General features: G+C 37.4%; 1 protein-coding gene across 4 annotated transcripts in view; it reads left to right on the top strand.

Annotated features, from left to right (window-relative positions):
* Window positions 1-15,697, top strand: part of Clybl (citramalyl-CoA lyase) — a 246,235-nt gene that overhangs the window by 216,024 nt on the left and 14,514 nt on the right. For 2 of the 4 annotated variants that reach the window (XM_074043056.1, XM_074043055.1), the window contains 5 exons: window positions 2,850-2,951; window positions 4,665-4,758; window positions 6,106-6,273; window positions 10,621-10,745; window positions 15,330-15,494. In XM_074043056.1, the coding sequence (XP_073899157.1) occupies window positions 2,850-2,951; window positions 4,665-4,758; window positions 6,106-6,273; window positions 10,621-10,745; window positions 15,330-15,479 (639 nt within the window). In that variant the 3' untranslated portion in view covers window positions 15,480-15,494. Of the gene's footprint in view, window positions 1-2,849; window positions 2,952-4,664; window positions 4,759-6,105; window positions 6,274-10,620; window positions 10,746-15,329; window positions 15,497-15,697 lie in introns of those variants that run through there. The other 2 variants (XM_074043054.1, XM_020160884.2) reach the window with 2 other exon arrangements.

Raw genomic sequence — 15,697 nt, 5'->3', positions numbered from 1 at the left:
AGTGCAAATTGAGATGTGCTGTAAGTGTAAAGTAAAGTACACTTCCAGTGATTTTGAAGATTTGGTATTCCCCTGGTGGGGAGAGGAGAATGTAAAATATCTCCATAGTTTTAATATCGATTGCACATTGAAATGACACTATTTTGTCTCCATTGGGTTGAATATGAGATATGATAAAAATTAACTTCCCGTTCCCCTCTTGGAGTTTTACTCTTTGAATGTAGCTTCTAGAACATTTAAAATTGTACATGCTATTATGGCGATGTTAGCAGCTATGTGGAATCCTGCAGTCCCATCCTGGGGACCAGTGTTTACTTAGTAAACAGAAGTTCTCCTCTTAAGGTTACCCTGAGACACTGGGAGACGTGGCTCCAGTGTGGTCTTCTCAGGGCTCTGACCCCATTCAGATATGTCTTAAGTTGATGGAAATAGACTCTGAAGTCACTCTTCCCTTTGGTCTCAATGTTAATGCCTATTTATCTCCTGCATTACCCTTAATTTCAGCCAGGGGAGGAGCCTGTCACCAGCCTTCAGCTGATGCTTCTGTATGCCATTTCAAATTCTTGGATGTGAGGAAATGCAGAAATTTAAATAGGACTTCTGTTAACAGAAGTCTTTGGGGCTGTTTATTTTTTCCTCTCCGTTTGTATTTATGTGAAGCGTAAAACCCAGAGCCTGATGCACAACTGAAAGATGGGCTTACTTGTTTTCTTTTGTGCGAGAATCTCTCGCTCGCCTTTTGTCGCTAGTGTGGGTTCTTGTTTGACTGGCACGGCTTATTGGACTATAACAAGCGTAACTCTGCCTCTTTTGTGGCGGGACAATTCTCCCACAAATCCCGAACAGTGTGCATTCTTCCAACACACTATTGGGTGTGCACTGGAATTGAAAGAATTGCTGAGCCCTGCTACTTCATCTCCTCCCCAATCTCTTTGTAATTTTTCCCCCTTCTTTTCCTTCCCCCCTCCCCAGTCCCCTCCACCTCGCTGAAATGAACACTTTACCACGCCGGAAACATTTAATCGTCTCCTTTTGAAAAAATTAATTGAAACTTCTCCACTAGTTACCTTTTGTGTTAGTACTTAATGCAATTTTTTAAGAAAGGGGGAAGGGGAGGAGGGGCTAGCATATTTAATTTTTAAACGCCCCTATTGGCTTAAAAACAAAAGACATTTGAGATTTGGCTCAGGAAGAGCAGGGAATGTCTTGTAAAGGTTTACCTAGTTGTAAACTTTATGATTTGTGCAGTTATAATGGTGATCACAAAGAACGCTGCAAGTAGCATTGCGAGTTTTAACGAGCAACGAAAATCTACTCCTACATTCAGTACCCAAACCACTAATATTTCACTACCCATTTGCTAGCTTAATTGTGACATAAATTATGTCTTGTTTTCCCTTGCATCGGATGCTATACATTTGGTGCCCTTCCACAGCAGCCTTCTCTTCACCCTCACTGTTTGGAGTTATCCCTTCCCTTGAAAGTTAGTAAGGATGTGATGGTGATGCCATCTGAAAAGGGAGGGGCAGGGAGCAACTGGGAATCAGTCTTCATTACTGAGAGCTGTGATTTATTTTAGCCTAATTGTAAAGTTACTGCAAATTGCTCAAAAGCTTTTTAAAGATCCCAGTGATTAGATTTTTTTAGAGGGGGGTGCACAGGCGAGAAGGGGGCAGCTAAAAGGGGAAATAACACCTCTAATCCCGCTTCTGGTAAATAGGCTGCCAGCTTTTAAAATGAGTTTCCTTTCTATTAGTCAGAATATTATGCTAAGCCTTAAGCATTAGTTTTTTTATGTTGCCATAGCAGCCTTATTCCTGCAGGGTGGTGACCTGTGATGATTACAGTACAAAGCTTATAGGGTCTTGAAACCCCCTTTGAAGATGAAAAGTCTTTGATGGTTTATATTTATGCAAATCTCTTAGATATGATTTACCCAACTGAGACTGAATGGAGAGATGATTAAAATTCCCTTTTCCTTTGATATCCATTAATGGCTGAATATTCCTTAAATTTAAAATGAATATATATGTTTTCATCTTTATTTACAAAAATATCTTTATCATACCTGTGTTTCTTTTTTTATCTCCCCACATCTTATTAGATCTAGATAGACATAATAGATTTACAATTTAGATTGTGGGTTTTTTCCCCCCTTTTGAAAGGGGAGGTGGGGGGAATCTGTGTGAGAGCTTTTGTATGTTTCCAGATGATAGATTTTGGAATTTGGGCTACCCCACTGGCAGCACAGAGCTAGCTGTGAACTGGTCTCATGGAAAAAATTGGCAAGCTTTGGTCTTCAAAGAATTAAACTTCCTTTTTAAGGTCTTCCTAGGTAAGCTAAAAAATTATGAAGAAAACCCTTCCGAACAAAGGGTAATGGTGCTATAATGACTAACTGTGGATTCCACGTAGAAGGCAGCTGAACAGCTACATTGATGCCAGTGCTGGGCACAAAACAAAAACAGAATGTCAGGTAGAGCGGAGCCTGCATTGTCTTAAGGGCCTACCATTTGCATTGAATGCAGAGAGGGCGAGAGGTGTCACGTAAATATGTTTTCAAGGGAGTCTCCTTCCAGTTCAAACTGCTAGGCCTCAAAATGCTCCTTTGAGGTTAAAAATTTGTAATGCTTGGTGTTTTGCTATTTAGTTTGGTGAGAACTTTGTTATTTTTTTTAATTTCCTTTTTTTTTTTTTTTTTTTCTTTTGTGTGGAGGAAAGAGGCTGAGATATTACTTCCTCAGGTCAAAGACTTAAATACTGCTTCTATGTCTACATTTCAGGGACCGTCCTTTTTTTTTTTTTTTTTTTTTTTTGCCACTAATCACCTATGACACTTTTGATTTTAGTTTTCAGACAAATTTTCATTCCACTTAAAAGGCCGAAAACTTGAACAACCAATGAATTTAATCCCCTTTGTGGAAACTGCAATGGGTTTGCTCAATTTTAAGGTAAGAAAAACATAATGTGGTTACATAAGTTAATATTTTATTTATCATCAAAAGATAACTTTTGTTTTCAATTTTAACATCTACTTAAAATATCTTTAAAAGGATTTACAAGCCAGGTAAACCTTGCTCACCATTTCTTATCTGTAATAGTCCCAAAACAAGGTGGTCAGCATCCTAGAAAACAAAGAAATTTTTATGTCGAAAGGAAAAGCTTCCCACTCTTAACTATTGAAACGAAATTTTTGTATATTCCTAGTAATAGTTTTAAGTAAACAATCACTATATAGATATATGCTTTGAATCATTACACTTATAGGTTAAATGTACTTGGAAAATTTATTTTGTCACTGTTAAGAATTAACTGTGTTCTTTTTCTATTCATCGCCTTTCCATCTGGAAATTTTCTGGCTTCTTTGTAAGAGCTTTATCTATAATGTCTAGCAGACATGGTGATTGTTTGTAAGTTCATGTGCAATAATTTGTAGACTATTATTTCAATTTGCTATATTCGAACATAAAATAGTTTCTAATGAACATTCAGGAAGATTGACTGAGCCATGTGTTTTCAACCATGGTGTGATTGCATTAAATTACCTGCCTTACCAGATTCATGGCTGGCTTGTTTGTGCATTTATATTGTTTTCCAAAATATGCCTCTCATTCCATCTGACCTGTGAACAGCTACCTAGCACCCCTGTACCTTTCTCTCAGAGTTTCTAGTCCTCTTATTTTTTTTTTTTCTTACACTCCAAAGGACAGGAGAAAGAAATCACTAAAAACAAAGGGAAAGGTAGTTGATCTGCACTGGAGAGACATGTGTGAACAAATGCTCAGAGGAGGCTCTCACACCCGTGAGAAGACAGGAGGGGCTGGGTGCAAAGGTTTGGGGCTCGTGATCAGCTCACTTACACAAATAACCACAGACTTTTCCAGCCCACTCTCCAACCCTCTGCATATCATCAAAAGTACATCCCTTAGATGCAACCAGACACATACAGTGATTCAGTTTTAAGCACTGTTTTGCCATTTTATTCCATAATGTACTTAGGAGCCCCTACAACGCCTGAAATTAATCAGGTGTCCCCACCATTCCTCATTTCTTTCCCACCCACATATATATTAGCAGGTTACATCTCCACCCTCTGAGATTCACAGTTATGTCTCCGACAAATGTTACTAATCTTTACTTTCATTTAGAAATGTCAAAGTTGCTCTATTAGCACATGAAGGATGACTTGTTGCATTTTTATTTTCCCCTGTGAAGTTGTAGGTTTTGTATGCATGGCTTTAATTCCAAGACCATTTACTTGAACCCAATGCAAATAATCCAATTAGTTTGACTTTAAAATTCTTCTCCTGTGGTTTTGTATTTATTATCTAGGAGTTTCTGGAAGCAAAAATAAATTTTGGAAAAAATGTAAATAACAGTTAAATCAAAATGAGTTAACTCAAAGTTTCTCTAGAAATTGGATGACTTTTGCAATGTGAACAATATGACTATATTATTACATAGGAAGAGCACATTAATATAATCCATTAGGCAAAGCAAATATATACAGGATACTTATTCAGATGATATTAACTGCCTTTGGGAAGAGTTAATTTGGCTACTTCAGCCAAGCTGTGTTAGGAGCTGGGTCTCTGCTCCTGAGATGCACGGGGTTCCTCTCACAAGTGCATTTCTGTGAGACTCAATTCTGTTCTCTTTTCCAGGCAGTATGTGAAGAAACACTAAAGATCGGGATGCAAGTGGGTCTTTTTCTAGACGCAGTTGTTTTTGGAGGAGAAGATTTTCGAGCCAGCATAGGTGTCAAAGACCTCTCTTTCGTCTTCTGTGTGTGTGTGTGTGCGTGTGCGCGCACACGCCTGTATGAATGCATGTGTATACTGTATGTAATTTTTTCTTTGCCCCTCACAAACGGGTATTTACATAACAATGCATATTTACCAACCATGACAAAGGCTTTTCATGACAATGGAATGGACACCACTTCCTGATAATTTAGGGCTCCATGGAGCTGTCCTTATAGAACATTACATTTTCACTTTTGTTCATTTATAAAACAACTAATAAAAAGCCTGTTGCCACCTCAGGCATGTTCAAGAATATAGACTCTACTTTGCTTCTAGTATACATACAATGTTTTGTCTTCACGCCGTCAACGGCTGCCTGGGCCTCTAAAACAAATGCAAAGCACTTTCACATTGGCCTTAATGAATACTTTTCTATGTTAGATGTTTTAGGCAAATATTATTTCATATAGATTTAAATTTACTTTAAAATGTATTTCAGAACCCCTGTTATTAAATATGAACTGAGGCACTGCTAGTTTCCACTGATGTTCCCTATCCCTCGAGCCTGAGCTCCTGGCCAGGGTTTTCATATAATTGGGGGCTGTGAGGGCCAATGCCACAAGAATACATTTTGAGAACCGCATCCCAGTGACCTGGAGACACTTGCTGGAAGCAGTGAGTGTCATGGTCCAAGTGTAAACAGTGACATTCCCCTCCTCCCTTCAGGATGAAATGAGAATTTATTTTAATACCCATCTTCCCAGACTTTTGTGTATACTACAATCCAGTGAACTACAGAAGCCATAGCAACACTTTCTGCTTCTCTCAGAATGAGTGCCCTACCCTTACTCCCAAGTACTCTATCCAAACCCTGGAGCTGAGGCGTTTGGCTCAGGACCTCAGATGGGATGGAGCATTGCAACCCCAGCGTACTTGGGATGAGCCCAGCATGTGCCATTCCGTACTTAGTACAAGAAGTGAGTCGTTTCCATGCACGGCTTCCTGACCACTTTTTATGATGCTATCTTTGGATTGACACTTTCCAAGTCATGACAAGAAGGAAAAAATCTCTCAGGAGTCACTGTGACCCTGATTCCCCCCTGCAGTGGTAGCGAGACCTTTCCTTGAGGCAGGTAGAAGTGATTGTATTGAAAGATGCCTCACCAGTGAAGCAGACACATCTGCAGCATGGCTTTGCCTCCCAGAACCCTGCCCGGCTGTATGTTTGAATAATTGTTTTTGCTGGGAAGCAACTCCCAGGGAGACATAGATGTCTTTCCAAACTGAGTTTTTATAATAAATATCTGATTTTTGTTTCCAAAGTTAAAGCCTCCTTTTTCTGTCCATATCCCATTTTCAGGTGCAACAAGTAGTAAAGACGCCCAGGACATTCTCTACGCCCGACAAAAGATTGTGGTCGTAGCAAAGGCCTTTGGCTTACAAGCCATAGATCTGGTGTACATTGACTTCCGGGATGGAGACGGGCTTCTCAGACAGTCCAGAGAGGGAGCCGCCATGGGGTTCACTGGTATGACTCCTGATGATATCTTAGAAAGCAGTGTCTAGGTTAACAGCATCCCAGAAAAACAGAAATGTAACCAGAAATTGTGCTTGTAATGTCATCAAAGATATCTATACAGGATTTATCCTACTATTTGCAACAGAAAAAGGCCAGGCAGGGCAACAGCCACTGGGTAAATTAACATGTTTTTCCTGGCTCACAAATCAAAAAGTAAATCACTCATTTTATTTTCTCTATATTCACTAACATTTTTCTATCTTCAGATGTTTTATTTTAGTTTTGGTTGATTCCAGGGAAGGGATGAGGCTGTTAAAGATGCATTTTTGAGTGAATCGCCATTAAGAATTTAGGTTGATAGGTAGAAGAAAATTTTCCTAAAATAGTCAAAACACTAATTTTTTCTGAAAAAAATGTGATATATTCTGTGATTTGATCTGTACTCATAACTAGCTTTTTATTCTTCAGCCACTTCAAATCCCTCCTTCCTCTCCTATCTCCCAACACGTATCTGGGCACCTGGCGACACCTATGGGCATTGGCTGGCACTGGGGTCAGCATGCCCTCACAGTCTAGTTTAGGGTGCAGGCAGCTGATAACTTGTGTACCTGATCACTCCCATCCCCATGAGCCCAGGACACAACTAAAAACTGTTTTTATAATAGAAATCTACTTTTTTAAAAACCACAGTAGGGTTCTATGTGTAAACACATGTATGTTGCACACATACACACACTGGCAACATGGAAAAAACACCATATGCTTTTATTCTTGTTTGTTCTTGTATTGAAAGTTCTAAGAATATTAAAGCTAGAAATATATTCAGTAATAAAGAAATAAAGCAGGCACCCTGCTGTCCCTTTTATAAATGTTTTAATATTGTAGCTAGTTAGGGTTTACTCATAAAGTACCCTGAAAGATAAAAGATACCTGAATAGAGGATGATTTAACCATAAACAAAATCAAAACACTTAAAAAGCAATGTTATAGTTATGTTAGAATTAAATAAAGCTCTGACATTTGCATTTTTAACATAGAACTAAAATAAACATAAACCCCCAGTTTTTAAAATAAAACATAAACAAATATAATCCCTTGTAGAGAAATGTTTTCAGTTATCTGAACTGTTGGTAAGTGTGTCCTCTCTGCATTTAGCCGTGACTGAGAAAGAGTCCCCCTACCACATCAGGGGGATCATGCTTGTCCCTGCCCCCTTCTAACAACTGCTTAGGATGTGGCCCAAATGGAAAAGTTGGAGGAAAAACTCCATGAAATCTATCTAATAGACTCGGATGTTGTTGGCCTAAAATGTGTAGCACTGGCTGCCAGGGAGCCAGATGTGGCCCTGAAATGGGAACCAATTCAACAGAAGAGAGAGCCCTGGCCTATGCCACCAGCCCCTGGTTAAAACCTGGATTTCCTCAGCTTCTTTTTGGTCCTGTGTGCCTCAGAGCCTCTAAGAGGGCTGGAGCATTTCTCTAAGACACAGGACTGAATTAAATTGGTCCTGAATTCAGTCACAGAAAGACAGGCTATTCCAAATCTGGTTTACATTTCTAGACTGTGGCCAACTCAGCACGAGGAACGTACGGACCTGGCTCTATTGCTCCTCCACAATGGCGAGCATTAAATCACAGCACAACAGAGACAGGAGAGCAGGGAGGAACTGGGGCACAGTGCCCATCACATATTCAAGTGGACACAGCCGTGAATTGGGGGCCACCCTCCATAGCCACTTGGCAGTTTTTAGAGAGAAGGTCTTTGTGGTCCCAATTATATTTCTACATACTAATAAAAGCTAATTAAAAGATATGAGATTATTTGTAGTATTTGTTTAAAAAATAAATGCCTTTACTGAGTATTTTAGACCACTGTATTCTAGTAGAATAGTAGGACTAGTTCAGCATCTAATTGCCGTTCGGGAGCCCTCACAAGAGAAGGGAAGAAAGGAGGACGCAGGGAGGAAGTACCGCGCCCAGCTCTGAGATACTGATCTGGAGCAGGTGGTAGGAAAGTTTAAAAGCTAATGAAAGTACTGTGTTATATGCATAACACTGATAAGGAAGATTGAGTCCGGGCTATAAGGAGTTTCTGTACTTTTTAAAAAAATTATATCTTAATGAGTTGGATTTTTTTAAAGTTAGTCATATCATATACCAGTGAGCTATTGTTTCTTTTCTTCAGTCATTATCTCCTGGACTCACAGTTCATGTTGATTGATTTTAAATCAATGATTGGCAATATAAATAGCCATTAACTTTGAGATTTTCTAAATAAAAAGATACCCAAACTCAATCTTGGAATAAAGCTTTACCAGCTCACTTAGTCATTACGGTTACTCCAGTACTACATGCTGAGAAGAAAGATTACAAATATGAACCACTATAGGTTTTCTTTCTTTTGCAGTCTTTTGTAGAAGACAAAAATGACACCATCATACAGTTACCTAAAAGACTTGACAGGTATTGATTTAAAGCAAGATATATCAAGTGCTACTGTAAAAAGGATTTCATGGTCATAAATTTTAATGTCGTCCAATTTTGCACCCTCTCAGTAACTTGTCAATAGCAACTCTTCTGGATAAAATATTTCCTTCGTTCCCACATGGCATTGAAGCTTGTCATACAGATGTTGGAATACATATGGTGCAGCAAAAGAGAACTTCACATGTGAATGTACATAGATTTCTAAACCTAATATACATCTTAAAATCAGCCCGATTACCCCAGTAGAGGTACCTAAGAGCTCTCAGAGAATTCAGAGTATTCTAAGTAGTTTGTTTGCTCCTCAAATTATAGGGCCTATACCAAGAAGTTCCCATGAAATCTGCCTTGTTACAAATCCGTGCAAATTATGTACATAAATTGCGAAATTCAGGGCTAACAATTAGTAGAGAATGACTACCAGAACTGACATTTTTTATTAACAATATTGTTATAATTATTAGATTATTTAAGTATAATCTCAATACCTACTATTGAAAAGAGTTCTCGTCTGTCAACTCATGCTGTTTCCAGAAATTTATTTTTCAAATAATTTAAAGCACCTTTATTTATATAGGTTTTTAATGTGTTATTACTGTGCCAACAAATAAGAATGAAATAACTATGTAAGGCTGTTTTAATTATGCCATGGTAAAGAAAAGATATTGTTTTATTTCTCCACTTAAACTACTTTTCATGAAATACTAAAAAAATTTAATATTTTTTATAAATATTGTTCCTTTTCTACTCAACAAAATAATGACAGTAACAGAAATTTATAAAAACATTTTATAAATTTGTAAAATTTGTTTAAAAATTATAAATTTATAAAAGCATTTTTATAAAATAGCCAGGATATAATTTGTATTGGCTAAATATTAAAACGACTATTTCAAAAACAAAGCAAATTGCTATACCCACGAATATATGTAGCAGAACAAATGACATTAAGTGTATATTCACTTTTAAAGAGGCAGATTATTTCCACAACTTTATCGTCATTATTATAACATTAAATTGTGTTGCATTTTATTAAAGATTTGATTCTATACTTCCCTGATTGTTAAATTGTTTTTAAACAACAGCATGATTTCTTCTGGGGTATGTAAGATGCTGTAAAGAGGAAAATAGCCCACCTTTGTTCCATAAGCAAAGGAGGAAAAATCTGGATATATCTTTGGTAGAGAAATTTTCAGTAATTTTTTAATTAAAAAATGTTAGTAGAATAATATAGAGGACACACTGTTCAAATCTGCCTTCTATTTTACTCATAGATAACTTTTATTGAAATAGACATATGTTAGAAATGACACATGTTCATCTTAAAGAAAATTAAATGTATCACTGTAAGACACTTTGATATTAATATGGTGCTAATGTCTGCTTCCGTAAGCTTTATGAAAACTGACATACCACTTCTACAAGAACTCATGGAAGGTGGCATAATCCCCAAAATAAGCAAAAGACAACTTTTAAATTTGAGAGAATTCTCATTTAATTTCATTCTACGTTAACTCAAAATAATCACTCTAATTTGCAGACATTATCCTTTCGAGTCCCAGGCACACCATAATTCAACATGCTGCCTGGTCAATCCACCTGTGACTAAAAATGAGAAATTATCTGCATGGAGATGGCATTTCTGTAGGTCTGAAGCACAATTACTTCCATTGTCGTATTTGTTAGTATGTGGTATTCTGGAAAAGCCTGCCTCATCACGGGTTTGGTTTGGTTTGGTTTTTCTTCCAAGAAGTTCTAAGTTAGTTATTTAGAATGTGGTCTGAGAGGCATTCAGGAACCTCTTGCAGCAGGCACATTTTGTTTGCACATCTGTCTGTTGTGTGAGGTTCTGCTGTGATTACTTTCTTTGCAGGTAAGCAGGTGATTCACCCTAACCAAATCCCTGTGGTGCAGGAGCAGTTCACCCCCTCCCCAGAAAAAATCCAGTGGGCTGAAGAACTGATCGCTGCCTTTAAAGCGCACCAGCGATTAGGAAAGGTAAATGTTCTGTCGATGCCTTGGGTGCAAATGGCTTTAAAATACTTTGGGAAGAATGAAAAAGTATTGTTTGAATGGCTTTAGGAAAACTCATTGTATTAGAGGGGAGGTGAAGGAGGGGACAGAAACGAGTCATCAGTAAGAACTCCCTAAATACCTCACTTACTGGCTCTCAAATCTCTCACTTTATTCTTGTCATAACTATATCAGCATCCTTAGAGAAGGGAGAAGTGCGTTTAGTTCTTTCTCTGCAGAGTTCCATGCAGCATTCATATGAAAATAATTTTAGATCAAAGTGTGAGCAAGTAATAATGAAATAAACACAGTTTGACCAAATGGTTCTTGTGGAGAAAAGAAATAAATTCCAAGTTATTTTAATTTGGGGGGAAAAAGTACAAAAATCTCCTCTGGTTTAGTCACTGAAGAGTAGGAGGTTGTATATGTGTTTGTACCAGTTTCTAGACCTGAGATTTGGATAGAATGGAAAGCAAATTAACACTGGAGAACGGTTGTTCCTAATTTAGTGCATCATTGAGCCTCGCGTTTCCTGCTCTGTGGGTTTCTGCTATGTAAATATTGCAGTGGTAATGCACAATCTGTCTCCACTTTGTGCCAGTAACACTTAAATTAGGTGTCGCCTGAAGGAGGATTTTATGCTAGTTGCAGCATTGTCAGTTAATTATCTTAAAGGTTATTTGCAATAATGCCGTTTGCCTCTTTTTAAGAGGATAGGAGGGAAAGTTGCATTTATAAATCTATCCTAGAGGTAATCTCAAACTCAGCCTGACTTCCATAAGGAACAGTTTTGAGGGTTTCAGTGCAAAATTTCTTAGGAGAGAAAGAATATTGAAGAATTATTAAGGTTCTAAATGTTAAACAGTTTCCCTTTAAAAAAAAAAAAAGACCAAGAGGAAGAAGAAAAATAGGTTCAGTGAGGAACCTCTGACATTCATGTGAAATACATCCCTTGCACTTTTACTGGCAGCAAGAACTCCTAAAAATCCCAGGACTTGTAAAAGTGGGTAACAATATTAAATGAGTCAGTCCCCATGAATCTCTGCCTTCAACCCTAACTGTGACTGCATTCTCTCTCCCTCTCCCTCTCTCTCTTTCTTTCTTTCTCTCTCTCTAGCTCTCGCTCTCACTCCTTTCTCCCTCCCTCCATGTCCCTCTCTCATACACACAGGCTTATCTTTACACAAACTCACATTTAATATCCAAAGAATATGTTACATTGGAAACATCCAGTTTGGACATATAAAGCATTCTTTCATTTCACATCCACAATGACTATCAGAAAAATAATGCATTTCTTAGAAAAATATTTTTTGTTTGTTTGTTTTTTGGTGGGACTGGAGTTTGCACTCAGGACTTCAAACTTGCAAAGCAGGCATTCTGTGGCTTGAGACATACTTCCTTCATAGAAAAATATTTTTAAGTTGGCATTGTGTTGTATGTCCATTTCTACATCTGAACTCAACTCAAGATCCCCCATGAATAAACATAGATACTGACCTGAGAGAAGAGCCCTGGAGTCTTTCACTCATATGTGCAAACACCCACTCCACTCTTTCACATACCTACACACACACACACACACACGCACGCACGCACGCACGCGATCTTTCCCTCTGCTTCCTGACAATGCCACTGAGGATGTAAATGTGATAAACACTTCCTACTGAGATAGGAGATAGTAAACTGAGGCAGTATGTGCTTGACAGACAGAGCAGAGTTCCAGTGGGGGCAGAAACTGCCTTTACTACAGTTCAACTGCCTTTCACACTGGGTCACATCAAAGGTGGCCCAGTTAGGAGATAAAAGAAGTTACCCTAAATTTTACCAGCCATTAAACAAATGTCAAACCAGAAGCATCTCCCCGCCTTTGGCATTTCAGTTATTGAATGAGGAAAATGACCCTTTTCCATTGTTTCTTGAAAATGTTGTTCCCTGGGAAAATTGCCATGCCTTTTGATTATGGCAACGTAAATGTTAAATTCTGAGCTTTGTTTTGGTTGTTTGTTTGTTTGGGAGGTTTTTCCCCAAATAAGAAATGCCCTCTTGCTATGTTGGGCATAAGCTCTCACAACAGTGTGGCAGGATGGTGTTTCTTAAACAGAACCATAGAAACTGGAGCAGAGAAGAGCTGACTGCCTATGAGGCCATTTCTTCCTTGCCTGGTTCGTGGAGGTTTGTGTCCTATAGCAAATTCTTCTGGTGCTTTCTCCAGCAAGGTTCAAATAATTCAAATAATGGGGCTTCCAGCAGAGACGTATGGTTATTTTATCCAGTTAGCATATTTCTTTCACTCTGCCTATAAACTGGCTGGTCACAAAAATTGAGACTGCAGGTAGGTGATCTAGGTCTTGAGAGGTTCTTGGGGTTTAAATAGTGTGGGTTCTATCTACAAAGATTTTGTATAAATGGGTTGCTGAGTTGTAGAAAGTATCACCTCCAACAAATGTCTAATCTATTTTATTTCAAATGTGAATCACTGATAAAACATAAACTCTCAGATGCTCTGTCCAAAGCGCAGGTGACTTTCAAGAAGTGGAAACTTATGGCTTGTACTCTATGAAGAAACTCATAAATTTCTAAGAGACACCCCCCCACGCCAACCCCACCCCATGAAAATTTTATTCAAGTAATGTTTTGAATAGAAATGATCCAAGAAGGTATAATTATGTATCTTTGCTTTTCTCCATTTCTTCCTGCTCCCACCTTAAATTATATTCTGCCTGAGACCAAAGATATAGCTGAAGTTCACAGTTAATACTGAGTCATTTGTGTTTTCAGTAGTAATAAGAATTATTGTTATAGTTACCCAAAAATAAAAAGTCCTACTTTTCTTCCTGTCCTCGACAAATGTCAAAATTTGTGGGACTACTTGGATCATTAGCAGATAAGTTACTGGGGTTCAGCCTTTGATAACACAGAATTTTGTCTTCCTTTTCAATTAGAAGCTCTGTAGAAATAAAGTTTGATGCCCTTAGTGTAACATTGGGCAAAAACCACTTTACATTAGAAAAATAATGATAATTAGTTCATATAACCTAGTACTATTTGACAGGTAATGATAGTTGTGGCTGCATTACTTCAGCAAACTCAAAGGTATTTTCAGGCTGAAGAATTTTACCTGGCACAATGCTCCCCACTAATAAAAATGAGGGTAACAGACCAACATCAAGGAACCGATATTGTCTTCTCTTACTATAGTCTGTCAGGAAAAGTGTAGACATTCTACATAATCGGTGCTCCTATTTTCATTCCCAGAAGCTATAATATTCATAACATAGCTGGCATCATTTGTAAGGTATCCACTAGACCGATTCTTCCATCCTTCCAGAAGAATGTATTCTGAGCTGCAACTTAAATATCATTCATTATTTTAGTTTCTAATTATTTGATAAAGAGTGTTAGACAGAATGAATCATTTCTATGTGATTCATTTTAAATTTACAAAAGATTTTCTTAAAAGATAATTCCACTTTGATATCATTTTTTCATAATAATGGTGATTCCAAAAATATTTGCAAATTCTCCATTGAGAACCGAAGAATTAGATTTAGTATTATAGAACAGGATTTAGTATACAGCTTTAATAGTTCTTATATATAACTACTAGTTTACATAGTATGAAAATGAAAACATCTCAAGTAAATAATTAGCTAATTCTGATATCAATAGAAACTATAATTTATAGCAAAGTAAATACATGTAGCATATATATTAATGCTATACATATATTCAAGTATATTTGATACTGTGTATGTTTCACATCTGAATTGTGAACTGTTAAATTTTTCTCTTTCCTTATTCATCACTTATTAGGCAGAAATGACAGCTAAAGGAGTCAGTCTGTTGCTTTTTAAAAATAACTATTAATCACAGCAAATCTTAACATGAGAATTACCATTTCTTTCCAAATGGAAACACCACCAGAAAAATGTGAAGGAATAGCAACTATATATTTATATACACATATAAAATATATATAAATATATATACATAGTACATGCAATAGACTTTTTAAAGGAACTTTGCTAGAATATGTGTATTTCTGCACTATCTGACTACAAACATGACTTTGCTTCACTTTCAGCTTTCTGAGCTTCTGTCTTGTTCATGTCATTGATATAAGTACTTGAGCTTGGGAGGATTTTGTCTAACTTATCAGTATTTTTCATCCATTATAGCTTTACAAGCTGACTGAACATCAAAGAAGGCAAAGTGTTAATCTTTAAAATCTAGGTTCAATAACAAAATCTAGGTCAAAAACAAGGACACTACTTGACATAATGACTGTAAATATCACACATAACCGAAACATCTAGTTTCATTCTTGAGAGAATAGTACTACAAATTAATGAGTTAACATTAATAAGTGCATCCTATACTGGAATATAAATTAAGAACTTATCTCTTAATAAAGAAAACAGAAAGAGTTGTTTTCCTCATTCAAGTCTTTTTGTCTAGAAAACTGTATACAGTAATAAATCCCCCCTCCCAAATATCAGAAACAAATTATTTGCTTAGGTATCTGATTGCATCTCTCACACCTTTCCTTTATGTTTCCAAATGCAGAGCTTTACAAAAGAAATACTGTCTGGTCCAGATGGCCTTCTCGAAGGCTCCCTGAGAGAACTCAAGAGAAGTCTCTCTAGCCAAAAATATTGTTTCCGCTTATTCAAGTGCCAGAAATCCCACTGCCAGCCTTTCATGCACATCAAATAAACCATCTAAAGATTTGGTTGTTGTCTTTGTCAACTGAAAGGGTTGATTCCACTAATAGATGACGCTGTACCCTCCCCCCGCCACCCACCCCACCGCCCACAGCCTTTCCCCTTTATTTGTGAGCAGGGACACTCAAATCAGAATCTAGTGACTTCTGGTAAAAATGAAAGATGAAGGACAGACCTCTACTTTTGAGAGTCTGAGTAATTGCTTTCTTC

Source organism: Castor canadensis, chromosome 10, assembly GCF_047511655.1.
Source record: "Castor canadensis chromosome 10, mCasCan1.hap1v2, whole genome shotgun sequence".
NCBI classification, from domain to species: Eukaryota; Metazoa; Chordata; class Mammalia; order Rodentia; family Castoridae; genus Castor; species Castor canadensis.
Note: the sequence above shows the minus strand (reverse complement) of the source record. Positions and strands in the feature narration are given on the sequence as shown.